Below are 15,956 nucleotides of genomic sequence, written 5' to 3'. Positions count from 1 at the left end.
TTCTGGATTACATCCCATTAACCATATCATCAACAACTAATATTCTAGCAAATTCAACCAAGAAAAAGAAAGTTGGGATAACAAGCCATTTGTTCAAACAGAACCGTGAACAGGTGGTCATTGATAAGTACTATAAGATAAAAACTAGTAATAAAGATACAAATGATTGTGATGTTGATTCTTGAAGTACATTTTGGTCCTCATGATTACTTCAACTAAAATTTGCATAAGGAAGTCCAGAGGAAAGGAACAAGTCTCACTCAAAACTCATCATCATCCTCCTCTGCAATATGTTTAGCAAGCTCCTGCTCCTGCTGCTGTCTCTCACGTCTCTTCTCTTCACTTTCCTTCTCCCTGTGGGAGTTCGGAGGAAACTTCAGCGCTCTAACCGCTTCATTGTGCATGTTAAGGCAAAAGGCAATCCTCGAATTGAATGCAATCTGGGGTTCATTTGTAGAGTAGACATCACCAGTCTCTTTGGATAGCATCCATCCATTAGCATGATCAATTGTAGCATCAATTGCTCCATCTCGGATGGCCTTGGCTACAATGCTCTCAGCATCTGCCACTGGATTATCAGAGTCTAATCTCAACTTTCTGGCAACATCAGCCAAGGATATGCGTGAATAGGAAATGCTAATGTTGCGGAGTCCAGTTCGAATCACGTTATGGCGCAACCTCACAATCAAATTACGGGTTCTATCTGAACTGAAAGTGCCAGCAAATTTTTCCGCAACAGTCCTAAACAGCTCCAGATCTCCAATTCGCACAGCCTAATATCAGGAAATTGTTATATTAAAACTATAAACATAAACTGTGACGGTTTCTGTTAATTGAGTTGACAATGACAATCTCACATTTGTAAGCTCAAAATAGGGTGTTAAAGCCTTCTTCATGCCTTTCTGCATAAAAACAGTTCTCTCAGGGATTTCTCCTAAAAGTAACCGGACTATAACAGCCCACTTGTTGCATTGGATTCGAAAACCTCGTGCACCAACAGGAGCCTTTCGAGCAGCTTGCAGAAGGCTTTCTTTGGCATCAGTATATTCCAACTGAATGGTCCTGATCTTTCCCAAGTAAAACAGGTAGCGACAGAACTATAGGAGAAAAACCCTCAAGGTTAGAACCTGTGTTTGTTTCACAAGTGTCAAGTTAATTTTCATAAAGTCATAAGAGAAGGTATTGCCTGCTGATTGGAATGTGCTTCAAAACGTGGTGCCTTTGACCTCAGTTTCTCAGACTGGTCATACAAGTTATAATGGAGGTAATTGCGAAGTAGCAGGTTGAGAAGTGTTTCCTGCATCTCACCAGTATTAATTGGTAAATTTCAGAATATCAATGTACCACAAAACACTTTCCGTGTAAAGCTACAAACCTGACCCAGTTCATCATGCCGTAAGGTGGCCATGCGATGCAGAGCAAGGAGGGTCCTGAGAAGAAAAGATCAGTGTAAGAAGAAGCTACAACGATTACACCAAAGCACTGAGATATCACAATTTGAGGCATTTCATCTTTACAATGCTGTGTAGGTCATGAGAGCTGCAATATCGGGTAACATGAAAACTAACTCACCCACGAATTTCAGCTAGACTGTTTGTAAGTTCATAGCTGTAGGAATAATAAAAGTACAGCCGAGATGCTAAAATGTCAACAGTTCTTCTGTTCATATTCTTAAGGCGAGCAATACTTGCAGAGGAACAAGCTTTAGCCTGTGTGCGTGTGAGAGAGGGAGAGGAGTAAAAAGATAAAGAACCTTTTGTCCATAAGCAAAGAAATAAAAGCAAGCTCCAATCTAAAAGAAAGTTACCTCTTCGTATCTCTTTTGGTCAATCAAAAATATTAACACGAGTACGTAACAGTAGATCTCAAGCTCTGGTAGAGAGTACTTAAAAGGAACTTGACCTGCTGAAGATGCTGTATCCACGTCCATATCATGTTCATCTTCCTGAAATCAGAAGTACAAGTCACATATTGTATCTAAGTGGAGAAATTCCTCGATTGAATGAGAATTGTTCCATAATTGCAAGTCTCAACACACAATATAGTCTACCTAATTAAGACAATAGACAGGGTAAAAAACCCAAGTATGCACACGTGCAAATTTTGCAGCAAGGTAGCAACATCAAATTCCAAACTAGGATTTATTGTTACAACAAAATTAATTGCAAACGTGAGAGGCCATTACACCACGTATAGTTGCAGAAGATGCCTGAGCACTGCCATGAATAGGTGATAACTGATAATGTAGGAATTTTGCAGTGGATGTACCAAGAGGAAATGGCATAAGTTAGCTCAATGTTTCAAGTACAAATATAACTTTTTTTTAATTATTTATTTCCATTGATTAAGTTTATTTCTCTAATCTGGGCCTCACACTACTTCCAATGATGTGGATATCATAAATTTAAAGATCTTCAATTGTTGGCAAAAAAAAGCAGAACAAGACACCGGTACGATGGGAAACAATCAAAGGGTACATTCAGCGAAGCAGATTTATGACTTTGAAGAGAAGATGGACAAGATACATTAGAACATAGCATGGCATACTATGCAAGCACTCAATTTAGTTTAGAACAAGTGACAAGTAGAAAAGAAAATGAACTGTAAACTCCAATGCTGTGGCAGATATATGACCAATTATGACATTAAAATTGGCAATGGGCCTCCCCCACCACCAGTTCCATCTGCCAAGTCTTAATAAGGCCAAACTTAGGCTGACAAAATGAGTTTCTGTTGCAGCACACTGTCGAATCTAAGGACCAAATAACCAACATTGGCTGAACAAGAAGGCAGAACTCAAATATAAATTAAAAATAAATAATATCATCCCTTCCCCAATTCCTCTCTTTCACTACATATACATACATACACACATACATATGTATGTATGTACATATATGTACATATATATATATATATATGTACATATATGTATGTATGTACATATATGTATGTATGTACATATATGTATACATGTACGTATGTACGTATATGTATGTATGTATGTACGTACGTATATGTATGTATGTATGTATGTACGTACGTACGTACGTATATGTATGTATGTATGTATGTATGTATGTATATATATTGCCCATTGCTCAACTAAATGTTGCTACAACATACATGCCACTCCCAGTCCCCCATCCCCCAAACCTGGCCCCCTGTCAATGTTTTGCTTCATAATGTAGGACTTCTGCAATGGATATCAAAATTAGTACTGATATTTGCATTATTACTTCCCATTGACTTACAGTTTATTTGATATGTTTTGTGCACAATCAATTTTTCTTCCTTGTTAGGTGTTTAGTTTTCATATTTGGTGCAAATTTCTGGAGCTTTGATTGTCAAGATCCAAGGGATGATACAACTCAGGAATAAAACAAAATTACAAAAATGTTTCATATTTATGATGTTCCATTAAGATCTAATTTCCCACATAAAGTTCTTGGATTGGACATACTGCATCCACAATAATCAGAAATATGGATTTCAATCTTATGATGCTTTCCATCAAGAAATTCAGGGGTGTCTTAACATAGAAATCATGTGGTCCAGTAAACACATCAAATAACAGCAGTGGTGGTGGTGGTGGTGGTGGTGGTGGTGGTAACAATAAGAATAAGAAAAAAAATAACAACAACAATAATAATGTACAAATAGGTTCATCATGAATACTCTCTGCCGATCTAAACTACCAGTCTATTTAACTGACCACAAAGTTGTGCTGGCATGGTCAATAAAATGTATCTTCTAACCTTACTAGATGCTATTAACTTTTCAGTGGTTATCATTAAATAATTTATCAAAACTTTTCATTCACATCATTGCACTGACGACGATGATAGCTTCTATACATACATGTGCATGTAGATGGTTTGCATCTAAATGCCATATACAATACATGCACAGCATTTTGGGCCTCAATGGAAGGCCCACACGAGGTATAAGCATCTCAAATACAGCAAACAGGTTTGTATGTGGCACACACAAGAAATAAGATGTCTCCATCATAGCACAACTAGCACACCATATCACAAATATATATGGCCACAAGAAGCTGAGATGCAGCAACTTCAGCAAGAGTACAACTAGTCAACATCATGCTTAGCACGTGTAACACTTCTGGGAATCTCTTTCCAAGAAAATTATTTCATTTAGAATAAATTATAGCAACAACCCTTCAACATTTCGGGATTTGCACTTATACCCCAAATTTTTTTTCAATTAGACCCAAAACTTGAGTTTTTGTTGCAATGTGGCCCAACTGTCCAACTCCATCGGGATCCGTGAACACATGATAATCACGTGAATAACTTTAGATAGGAAATACCAACAATATCCTTGTTGGAAAGAAATACCAACATACCCTTGTTTTGGCGAGGATGGAAGGAGACCATGTGGTGATCATGTGGCCCTTCCATTCCTCTTTCTTTCTTATTGAACAGAGGCTTCCTAATCCGGTTTCAATCCAGTTATGAGAGCGAAGAGGAGAGAGCGAAGGGAGAAAAGACCGTTGGGAGAGCAGAGGGAGAAAAGAGGAGAGAGCGGAGGGAAAAAAGAGGAATCTAAAATTTCCATGGCTTCAAATATGACTCTCTCCAAGGCTTCTTCCAAAGCTTCAGCCAAAGCTTCCATCCGCTCTTTCCCATTTTCTGCAATTGTGGGCTGAGGGCTCCATTAAAGACCTCATGGACCACAGCAAGCACGTTAATTCTATGGGTGCTCCATGTATGAGATAAGAAAAGGATGTTGTTTTAACTATTTTTTTTCAAGCAACATCTCTCTCTCTCACAAATTTCTTATATATGGACACAAGAGGTTTGTTGGCAATGAAGTGCGGGAAGTGGGATGGGATAGTTAATATGAAGGGTTCTAGCCAAGGGAGGGGTCAAGTGTAACTTTTTGAAAGTTTTAGGATGTAGATGAAAATCACAAAATGTTGAAAGGGTGTTTCTATAATTTTTCGACAGTTTTTTCTGATTCAAAATAAGAGGATAACTTGATAATTTGACAGTCACCGTTAACGACATTAGACTTCTCCTAAATGGCTGGGCCACCTTGCAAGCTGTAGATATAGGTCTTTTGAGAATAGTTTTAGAATCTGATTAAAAAAAATTATAACTGTGTAAGTGCAAATCACGAAAAGTTAAAGAGGTGTCACTATTATTTATCCTTTCATTTATAATGGCCGCTGGCCTTAAATAGACTGGATAGAGTCATTATTTTTTGAAAATTTCTAGTTGGTGCTTTACTGAATGATAGCAGATCGTTGGTTGAGATAGTATTGATTGGGTGGCAAGTCATAATTCTGTAGATCAATAGAGGGAAGCTAAACGTCAAAAGTCCATATAAGAAGAATGGAGCTTTTCCAGAAAAGTAGTAAAGGATGGTAGGCTATGAGAAGCTCGGGGAAAAGAGGTAAAACAGAAAAAGATATTACAATGTTATAGGCATATAAGGTACATTCAATTTCAGATCAGACTTTCAGACTTAAGCTTCGCAAATTATCAAACTTCCATTTTCTATCACCTCTACTATAGATTTCTTAACACTCAACCCTTTGTTCATCTTTAAATCCCTAATGTTTTAACAACCTGAATCCCTCCTCCACACAATTGGAAAAACCTAGCCCATAAGAACCACGTCACTGCATGAATGACCAACCAATTCTCAAACTTTTCCATGTTTCAACCAATGTCATCGTCTTATAGTTTCACTGCTCCCGCCATCAACTGACATGTAAGCAATCAAAACATAGCAAGCTTGCAGTTTTTATAGACCATCTTGTAACACAGAGCAGCAGCAACTCAACAACCAGTAACCCAATCAACCACAAATCGTCTTAAAGATCAGAGGTTAGAACAACCAAGACAGTTAGCAACAACAAATCAAGCAGGACGGGCATTGCAGAGGTATAACCTTGGGAAGGTACGAGGAGAGCCGGGAATGGGCCTCCGAGACAGGAGGGAGGACGAAGTTGAGGAAGGAGGCGATCACTGGAGCCCGAAGCTTGCGGCGGAGCATCATGGTGAGGCGCACGGCCCGGACGATCCGCCGGACCTCCTTGGCGTACGCCCCGCTCTCGATCAACGCTGCGATCTCCTTCAAATCTGGCACCGATCCCCGATTCAAGGCATCATCACAGCCGACTTCGAAACGAAGACGGAGAAGAAGAAGAAGAGGAAAAAAAAAACTAGGGTTTAGGTTTAGGGTTCTTACGCTGAAGGGTGGAAGAGGCAGTGGCAGAGGAGACAGAGCTGGTGGGAGCCGCCGCCGCCGCAGCCTGGTGCTCCACCATCTCCACTTCTTGAGTCATCGTTTCTCTCTTTTCCTCTCTCTTTCTCGGTGAGAAATCGGAGATGGTTGATGGAAAAAGAGAGGGGATTTGGGGCACTTAAAAATGAACACCAGTGGTGTACGAGGAGAGGTGAGAATACCATGATGACGAAAATACCCTCCCATTTGGTTTGCATTAAGAGGATGCCTTGTTCTTAAAAGACGAGTTTTTTAAAGAAAAAACCAGGGCTTTGCTAACTAGGGTCGAAGCAAAGGCCAATGCCATTTGAAATCGAACCCTCCATACGAAAGGTAAATAATAGCTGAGCAAGTGTTTGATGGTAATCATAAGAATCTATTTGGTTTTAGAATGAGAACAAATCGATGCCCCCATCAATTCCTTCACATATAGAAGATAAAAGATTCAATCACATTTTGCCCCATATAATACTCAATTTTATCTTTTTTATGCAGTTAAATTGATTAATGCAAAAATTGTTGGTGAATTGGCAGCTCTGTTTCCATACCTAATTATTTCAGAGAAACGAAAGGTCTTAGCTGAGGGAGTTAGGTCATCTGGTCATGCAGTAAAATACATACACCTGCATTGCCAAAATAAAGAGAGCCCCAAATAAATATAATCGTGAACAAGTTCTATGGTTGAGTAATCAATGAATCTGTATGACATGGACTCTGTTTGATAATCTCGTTGAAGAGTAGCAGAACCTTATTGGATCCACAGCCTCCAGCATACTCATCGATACTGCGAGTAAAGGTGGCCAGATCGATCATCTCCAATGGCATCTGATCAACCCAAAAAAGCTAGCCTTTAAATCAGGACTACAATACCAACAGATCATCGTGTTCCACATGATCAAAGTCTTTGCAAGTGCCTGATCAAACAACACACATGCAATCTCCAACATGCTACATTTCACACTCAACCATCGATCAAACAGTTACAAGACACCACACCAGTCTGAGGCATCTCTTTTATCAAGCAGTGGAACATTTTTTTTTTTTTTCCAGTTTTCTCTACTCTCACTGCAATAACAAGTATTAGGCCCATGAGAACATTTAGTTTGATAGCCATCACATCATGGTGGAAATTAACTTAGATTCAGTAAATGTGAAGAAACTGCCAAGCCATGGCCACACATGAACATAAAAATAAGCAAACTCACCCATGCTCATCCTTGACTATAACCATCCAACATCATCTCGGCTATTTGGAGCCAGCTCTGTATATCCTCATTCACCAAGCATTTCTATTTAGGACCATCTCTAATGTAATTTCAGCTTTACCATACCTAACCCCTATTTATACAACATACCGCTGTTTACCACTACTTGGACCTAAGCCATTGGAACTGACAAAGAAACTAAGCATCAGAGGCACTGGATCTAACATAAAAATACTCTTGTAAATATAAAAGAAAATAAAAATCAACAGAGCTTATCTAATCCAATCATATCATCAATGGCTTAGCCAAATGATATGACCCACTTTGAAGTGGCAATCCATTACTCCAATATGACTCCCACCAATTTGCAAGCGAATAGCAACACCAGCATCAAGCGGACAGACGCACCAAAATGTACAAGGTTAATAAAAATAAATAAAGCAAGAAACTTCTGCTGACACAAGCAAAGAAACAGCCTTTCAAGGAAAGTTTTATTCCATTGTCTGTATGCCATGCATGCCAAGACATGAATCCTATCTCATATAGTATGAAAAATACCAAATGGTCATTGTAACGGTATTCTTTTTCTACAGAACAATCTCCACAAACTCGTACAGACAGCCAACATCTGGGAAAATCATTAGTAGAGAGACTGATAAGAGCAGTATATTTTATCAAGCTAGCCTTAAGGAAAGAAAAGAATGCACTTCTCTATTCATCAAATCCTACAATTAGGTCAATCTTGTAAGAATTGAAAATGGAAGAGCTACCCAACCCTACATCATCATGGAGACACCACTGCCAGGCCGCAGCATGACAGATTATACAAACTATGGTTAATCTATTACTGAAAGACAAAAGATAAACCTTTATAGAGGAGTAGGCGTCCAACAAGTCATAAATAAGAAAGTATGCTAAAACCAAGATCCAGTTAAGCTCCATCAGTATTCGCTTGTATCGGTTCATTTGATCCAGAATTGCGTCCCCTTCCTCGAGTTTGTCCCCTACCACGACCACGACCACGACCTGCAATCAGATGATCGATAGCAAGATATTAGGACAAGGAAAAGCTTGCTGCCTTAATACCAGCTTATTGCTAGTGCAAGATCATAGATATCACCTCATCGTCCTAGAATTCACATCTATCACATTGAAACAATCAGGTTTGGAGCCTTCCCCAGGACCATAAGTCCCATCCATTTTATACAACCAGAAAGATGTGCAACTGATGTACATATTTGAATGCACGTTCCATGGTATTTATGCAAGAAAAGAGCTGAATCGGTGACATACCTCGGCCCTGGACAGGAAGAGGTGCCTCGCCATTATAGCCACCCATGTCATGCTGATAATCAGGCCGGCCACCATACTCGCCTCCTCTGCCACGACCCCGGAAACCATGGCCCCTGCCACGGGGATAGCCATCTCTCCCATATCCTCGACCTCTATTGGCCCAGCCTCTATCACTATAATCCACCATACCATTACCTGAATATAAATTGCAAAGACAAGTTATAATGGATGAAAAGCTGAAAAAAGAAACCATTTACATATCATCAAACTTACCACGAGCCCTTCCTCTGCCACGACCACCACGGCCTCTACCTCGATCAGCAGATGAGCCCTCTGCATTGTAAATAAAATCTCATCAAAATGAGCTTAAAAACCATCTAAATAAACTTATTAGTGCAATCGCAAATTTACCTCCTTCAAAGTCAAATTCAGCTAATGGTTTCACCTGGTCTATGGGTAAAGGAGGTTGATACCTGGGGAAATTAATCGTAAGGTTATGGGCATTCTGAAGAATTCAACAGGAAAACAGGATGATAAATTTTTCACCACAGATGCAAGGAATGACCAGCAAACATGAAGAAGACAAGCATGCAAAGTCTTAAAATATCTTTTTTTCTTATTTGAATTCATCGGTACTTTCCCTAGACATTATGAGAATAAATGTAATTTAAATAAATTTAGGTAGCCATCACTTGTCGATACCTAGTAACTCATTCAAGAACTCACTCTGCTTATAAAAAACTTCCGTACAATGCAAAAGGGAGAGAGGGAAGTCTTATTGGCACCATGAGGATAGGATTCACTTCTCTTTTACAAAGTTCTGATGATACTCTATCCATGACATAAATATGGTGAACTTTTTCTCTTTCATGATTCCATTTATTTGCTTCGAGCAGGTTCTATGCCTACATTGAGTAAAATGATATGGACTGAATCCGGATTCACGCAAAGAGAACAGAGGATTATATTAGCCTGTCAAATTGTATCAAGATGTTATCTCTGGTATTCAGTTCAAAATAGACTGGAAGAAATAAAGTTCATGGTCCAAACATGGTGCTGGAGACTATAAAGATAATTGAAATGTAAAGTAGAATAATTATTGAAAAAAGATTATTTGAAACTAGCTTTTGCTTGATGTCTTTGGGAAACTCATACGAAACACCTGGCCATCACAAGTGGAACAAAAATCATATAGGGGCGGGCACTATAAAATATCATATGGGGCGGCCTTTGTGCCACGTTTCTTTTAACATCAATTTTAAAGAATAAATCTAAAAGTTAAAGAATTTTTTTACTAACGAAGTTATTAGTCCCGTAATTAAAATATTCTCTTTCTTCTTCATTTTCAGCACATAGCGATACATACTATATGACCATATGATATACACTAAATATATAGCTAGATGATACATACTGTAAACTTTTTTGATACACATCCAGTAACGATCCAATACAAATCTACAGCTAAAATGATATATAGTTTATCAAACTTAGTTTCATCGGTATATAATATATGTCTAGTTAATGCACACCTAGCAAAATATTCATCCAACGTTCCAATACACATCTATAGATAAAGCGATACACAATTTTTAAAATATAGCATTCATCAATACACAGCACATGAGTAAATGATACACACTAGATGGCTTATTGATATATACTGTAAGCTTTTTTTGATATACATTCAGCAACGATCTAATACAAATTTACAGATAAATTGATACATAGTTTATCAAACTTAGTATTCACCGATACACAATATATAGTCAGTTGATACATATCTAGCAAAATATTCATCTGATATCCCAATACATATCTTTAGGTAAAATGATACACAGTTTTCGTGAACTTTTAGATGCAAAGATCTTAGAGGAGAAAATGTATTTGAAAAAGAAAGGCTTCGAGGTGTGTATTGGATCGTTGCTGAGTGTACCAAAAAAGCTTATAGTATGTATTAATAAGCCATGTAATGTGTATCATTTGCTCATATGTTGTGCTTATGAATGCTATATTTTGAAAACTATGTATCACTTTATCTGAAATTGTGTATTGGGATGTTGGATGAATATTTTGCTGGATGTATATCAACTAATCATATATTGTATACTGGTGAATACTAAATTCGGTAAAGTATATATCAATTTAGCTGTCTGTATGTATTGAATCATTATTAGGTGTATATCAAAAAAATTTATAGTATGTATCATCTGGTTATATATTTAATGTATATCATACGGTCATATAATATGTATCGCTATGTATTGAAAATAAGGAAGAAAAAGAATGCTTTAATTACGGGACTAAAACTCCCTTAGTAGAAAAGTCTGACTTTTAGATTTATTCTTTAAGATTAATATTAAGAGAAACGTGGCACACTATGAAGGCCGCCCTATATAATATTTTATAGTGCCCCCCAATATGATTTTTGTTCATCAAGTGGACCAATATCAAGTGAAGCACACACATTATACAGAAAGGCTCATATGAGGCACGTCTCATGGTCTATTCCACCCCTTTCACGTCATGTTGAAAAGCCAAATCAGGATGTAGTTGGATATTTTATCTAAAGCTTCACACAAACATTTTAAGGCATTGGAAAAGGAACTCTTAACATCAAAAGCAGATATTTTTACACACTTTTGATATCATGAAGCAGGCAGAGGATGCATTTAGATGTAAGCCTTGTAATCCATGAATATGGTGCTACCCAGACCCCTTAGTTTAGCCCTAGGTACCCACACTTGACACTTGATTATGACACTGGCATCACACTCCAGCACAGCTCCACAAGAAGAGATTCTTAGACATTGAAAGGACTGGAGAATTGGACACAAATTTTCAAGGTATTCTTCCCTCACTTCCAAGAAATGGTTTCAAGCAAAGTGTTCCACAAGCATATCTCCTTTAAAAAAAAGAAAAATGTAGTTGGCAGTCACATTTTCCACCTTCACAGGCTCATCTTACTCATGCCAAATAGTTAAGATTTGAATCACTTCTTAGTTGCATGCTTCCAGCACTATTTTCAAAAGAATGCAAACTAACATGATAGAATAGGAAACCATTTAATTTTTTAACTGCAGATCTTTGCACATATGAAATATGTATACAGTAAACAATAAGATCGATGCGTAAAAAGAAGGCACTTGATGTTGTTTGTATGATAATCATCACCAGGTTAGTGAGTTCATTTCTGGCAAGTGTTCATCTATACTGCAATTGTAGCACAGTAGTCTGGATTAGCGAGTTCCCTAACAGATTTTCGTTTTAGAAGTCACGTAACTTAAATATGTCAGTGGAAAATTTATTGTTCACTTCAATTAGATTGCTTAAATGTACCATGCTCTTAAACAATGATGATCTCTGAGGGCTGGTGTCAACAAGCTCCACAACAAATGTGATACCTATACTATTTCTAGTCACTTCATAAATGAAGAAAACACAGCACAAAAGGAAATATGGTTTAACACCAGAATTAGTTCAACAAGTCAATACCACCATATGATCAATTAAGTAGCTCCACCGGAAGAAACAAGTGAGTACATGTGGTTTTTTATGCATTTCTAGCCATGGCTTGTTAGTTTCTGCCCCTACTTTTGCTTTCAGATTCCTGTATGTGGACCAGTAACAAGATGGCAAGCACTCCAATATAACAAAAATGGAAAACAATGAATAATAACAGGCAATCAATTTGTTACCTTAGCCAAAGACAAGATAATATATACATCAGACCCCCATAAATGAATCTGCCTTCATCAGAAGGCTAGTGCAAAACATTTAAGAGGCCAGTTGTAAGAAACCAAGTGCAAGCAACAAATTTTACAGAGTCGTGCCTATTTCAGATTCACACATCAAAAGGAAAGGAAAAGAAATGAAGCAACGGGAATAATGCATGCAAAAGACCACATGTTTTAAATTAAAAAGAAGTCTCTAATGCAACAAAAGAAATTTTTGAAAAAAATCATATGAAATGCTCTTGATTAAAATTTGGCAATGAAATTTTAATCAAATTTTGAATGTATTCTGCAGAACAATAGGTGGGAGAGTAGATGCTTTTAATACTCACCCAACAGTGGATGTATCAAGCACCTTCTTAGACAATGTTATAGCGATCATACAGACATGCCTAATGGTTTCGAGCCTATAAAAACATATCACTGTCAGAAACAGAGTAATGAAGATTCAAAATTTAAAAAACTAGCAAGACACTGACTGAACCCATGCTACACATCCAAAAATATCTATATGCATGCAACCTTCCATTTTCAAAATAAAGCATTAGGTCTTCTTACGGAAGTAGGCCTTCCTCTAATGGTTCCCATGTATCAGTTATGTCAGTAGACCCAATAGCAGTATTCTGATGGAGACCAGTGATCCTTCTCTGCATTACCAGCATATTTACAACAATACTAAGTTGGAAGAATCACCAATCACATAATGTACTTTAGCATTTAAGAAAAATGACCAAAGATCAATTAACTGACAGATAAAAAGAACCCTTTGAGGAAAACAGAGATGGATTTGATCATTCAAAGGAATAAGAGGAACATTTTGGTACCTTCATCAGTTCCACAATCATGACAGTTTTATTGATAGCTCTTCCCATTGCCTTAAAGACGATTTCATTTGAACCTTTATCCTTGAAAAGAATAAATAGCAAGTCAGCATAATGCATACAACCAACAAGAAAGAATAAGACTATGAACTTGCAGTCTTGCAACAATTAAAGAAAATACTGAGTACCCTTAGCATATTCAGTTGATGTATCTATTAGTGTGCAAATGCACAGAAAAGCAGAATCACTTCTTTGGCAGGATAAAGGTGCAGTTACATCCACAAGAGTACATAACCATGGAGTCATTCGAGGAGTAATGTCAGCCTGTTGTATGTATTTCATATATATGACTGTTGCCAATAAAAGAAAATCAGTTGATGTCGCAGAGGATTATGCTATTCAATCTGTGCAGCCATATAGATGCTCATTGGGCATGATCCAAGTCCACTCATCAGATCAGATATGGTCTGGATGCCCAAAAAATGACAACATGAAAGACACCTGATCCAGAAATTTAGTCACAGTATGTCATATGCATCTTCCGTTTGATGGGACAAGAGCAACCGCATAGAGAAATTGATGCCACAAAGTAATACTAAGGCATGCAAAAAATTTACTCTCTTTCTGTGTAAAATGTTTCTTATCGAGGCCAAAATGTTAAAATGATGCAAACCAAACATGTCCACCTCATCTCAGTAGCAGCAGTAGACTCATATTTTTCCTCTCTATGCAAATCGAAGTCACAAAATTATTTTTCAATAATAAACTGTCCTTTTTCTTTTGAACCTCCCTTATTTTGGCAAAGATATTAAAAAATAATAATAACATTAATGATGTAAATACAGTATGTTCATTTACTTTAATAGCTCCTCTGAATTCACCTTTCCTTCTCCTGTCTTACTACAAACTTTTGTAACTGCATGAATTAGAAATGCTTATGATCTTTCCTTCACTGAAAATATTGCACAGGTCAGATATCAAACTATAGGACAAGAGTGCAAAAAGTTTAATACAGGCTAGCATAGTAATCCAATGACAGAGCAAAGATGTACCTCTATACCAAATAAAAGCTGAACTTAGATTTTTTAAATCGTCAAATGCTGTTCTCATCTCAGGTATCACTTTTAGGAAAATAGAAACAAACAAAATTCCCAACAAATACTTAGACAACTCGGATGCACATGGTGTCCAGGTCTCCAGTCTCCACTATAACCTGCATTGGCTCCATGCATAAGGAAATGCTTTTGGCTTAAACTTCAGCTTCTCACCATTTATATTTTTAAGTGGAGTTATTAATGACTAACTGCTCTAGCTTCACTGAGATTAGATATTATCTCCATTCAGAGAAACCATTAAGAGTAATGGTTTCCTGAACAAGCAGCGGCAATAAATCAATAATCATTTGCTGCTGCTCAAATAGGATGTTTCTTATAATTTGAATGACAAGAGTGTCCCCCGTTGAATGTGAACAGGGTTGCCAACTAGCATATAAATAAATAAGTCCACCCGAAAAAAATCCTTAAATGCGCCATCACAGAATTTCCTTAAATGTCTCATTCTAGAATTACATGATCCTAGAGACATCCAAGTGTTTTCCTCTAAAAAAAAGTTCTAATTTTGTGACTGAAACCTGGTTCTGAAAATCAGAAATAAACCACATCATAACTTATCACTCTTAACAGCATTTCCTGAACTTGCCTCTCATAACAAAACCATTTACCATCCCCACACAGTTTTGTCCTAAACACATACAAAGTCTCTAGTCTCTACCACTTATTAATCTTCACAATTTATAACCACAACCAATGATACATAAGAGAATAAAAGTGAAATAACACTACAAAAGCCTCAACGATAGACTGGACATAAATGGCGTTCACCTGAAATAGGCTGGTGGCATAAGTGATGTAGCTACGCATTCTCCCCTGAGCAGTAATGCGGATCTCATCCTCATTAATTGGCGTCTCCTCCCGCGGCTTCTCCACCCTCTGGTACCGATCCATCTTTGGACCCACCCCCCCCCCCCCCCCCCAAAAAATTATCAAAAAAAAAAAAAAGCGACCAAATAATTAATGAAACACCCAACAGAGAATATTCCAAAAAGGATGTACCTTTATCAAAATCCAACCCTGGCCCTTTCAAAAAATCCCTACCCAGTGCAGAAAAACGCAGAAGAACAAGAAAACAAACTAAAAAAAGAACACCACATCAAAACTCAAGCAACAGATCTACACGAAAAGCCAAGAAAATCAGATGAAATCGAGGGAGGAGCATCAAGCGAGAAATTTGCAGCCTAAGGAGCGGAAGTGAAGAGGAGTGAACCAAAAAGGTATCGGATTTGCTTCACGACTGATGAGGAAAACTAGGTTTCCTCGGAATGGAACTGAGAACAAATAAATTCCTTTTGGGATTTTTTTTTTTTTTCTTGGGTCATTATTTTTCACCTTTCTTCGCTCTTCGCGCCCTGAAAAAACTCGTCCGCAACCGTCCGCGCTTCATATAAGCCCGCGAGGGAGCGAACTGGTCTTCTTCGGCTAGGGTTCGTTCAAAATGCCTAAATCGAACCTCTAAGTCAACGAAATTACCATCAAGGCATAGCTACAATCGCCTCCGTACCGCGTAACGGATGGATAGTGATGAGTGAT

The 15,956-nt window shown here is 37.7% G+C and overlaps 2 protein-coding genes across 3 annotated transcripts; both read right to left on the bottom strand.

Annotated features, from left to right (window-relative positions):
- On the bottom strand, positions 1-6,391 carry LOC105055128 (probable 26S proteasome non-ATPase regulatory subunit 3). Its single transcript, XM_010936857.3, has 8 exons — positions 6,223-6,391; positions 5,923-6,113; positions 1,808-1,945; positions 1,573-1,709; positions 1,376-1,430; positions 1,187-1,297; positions 858-1,097; positions 1-773 (listed from the first exon to the last, which is right to left on the bottom strand). The coding sequence occupies exons 1-8, from the start codon at positions 6,317-6,319 to the stop codon at positions 261-263; spliced, it is 1,482 nt and encodes a 493-aa protein (XP_010935159.1). The 5' UTR covers positions 6,320-6,391; the 3' UTR covers positions 1-260.
- Positions 6,392-8,119: 1,728 nt separating this feature from the next.
- Positions 8,120-15,812, bottom strand: LOC105055129 (uncharacterized). Of its 2 annotated transcripts, XM_073247079.1 has the most exons (10): positions 15,423-15,812; positions 15,192-15,314; positions 13,500-13,812; positions 13,315-13,395; positions 13,049-13,137; positions 12,823-12,897; positions 9,168-9,229; positions 9,030-9,089; positions 8,757-8,951; positions 8,120-8,489 (listed from the first exon to the last, which is right to left on the bottom strand). In XM_073247079.1, the coding sequence occupies exons 3-10, from the start codon at positions 13,506-13,508 to the stop codon at positions 8,395-8,397; spliced, it is 666 nt and encodes a 221-aa protein (XP_073103180.1). In that variant the 5' UTR covers positions 13,509-13,812; positions 15,192-15,314; positions 15,423-15,812; the 3' UTR covers positions 8,120-8,394. The 2 variants fall into 2 exon arrangements, with proteins under 2 accessions (XP_073103180.1, XP_073103179.1); XM_073247078.1 differs by lacking the exon at positions 13,500-13,812 and having other exon boundaries at positions 15,423-15,811.
- Between the last annotated feature and the right edge of the window lie 144 nt (positions 15,813-15,956).

This window comes from Elaeis guineensis, chromosome 12, assembly GCF_000442705.2.
Source record: "Elaeis guineensis isolate ETL-2024a chromosome 12, EG11, whole genome shotgun sequence".
Classification (NCBI taxonomy): Eukaryota; Viridiplantae; Streptophyta; class Magnoliopsida; order Arecales; family Arecaceae; genus Elaeis; species Elaeis guineensis.
Note: the sequence above shows the minus strand (reverse complement) of the source record. Positions and strands in the feature narration are given on the sequence as shown.

Coding starts and splice junctions, on each gene's coding strand:
- LOC105055128 (XM_010936857.3), bottom strand. CDS start 6,319: ATGACTCAAGAAGTGGAGATGGTGGAGCACCAGGCTGCGGCGGCGGCG. Junction 1,946..5,922: donor TCTCCTCGTACCTTCCCAAG/GTTATACCTCTG, acceptor TTCTGATTTCAG/GAAGATGAACATGATATGGA. Junction 1,098..1,186: donor AAGCACATTCCAATCAGCAG/GCAATACCTTCT, acceptor TTTCTCCTATAG/TTCTGTCGCTACCTGTTTTA.
- LOC105055129 (XM_073247078.1), bottom strand. CDS start 15,314: ATGGATCGGTACCAGAGGGTGGAGAAGCCGCGGGAGGAGACGCCAATT. Junction 13,396..15,191: donor ATGCCACCAGCCTATTTCAG/GTGAACGCCATT, acceptor ATTCTTTTCAAG/GATAAAGGTTCAAATGAAAT. Junction 9,090..9,167: donor TGAATTTGACTTTGAAGGAG/GTAAATTTGCGA, acceptor TTTACAATGCAG/AGGGCTCATCTGCTGATCGA.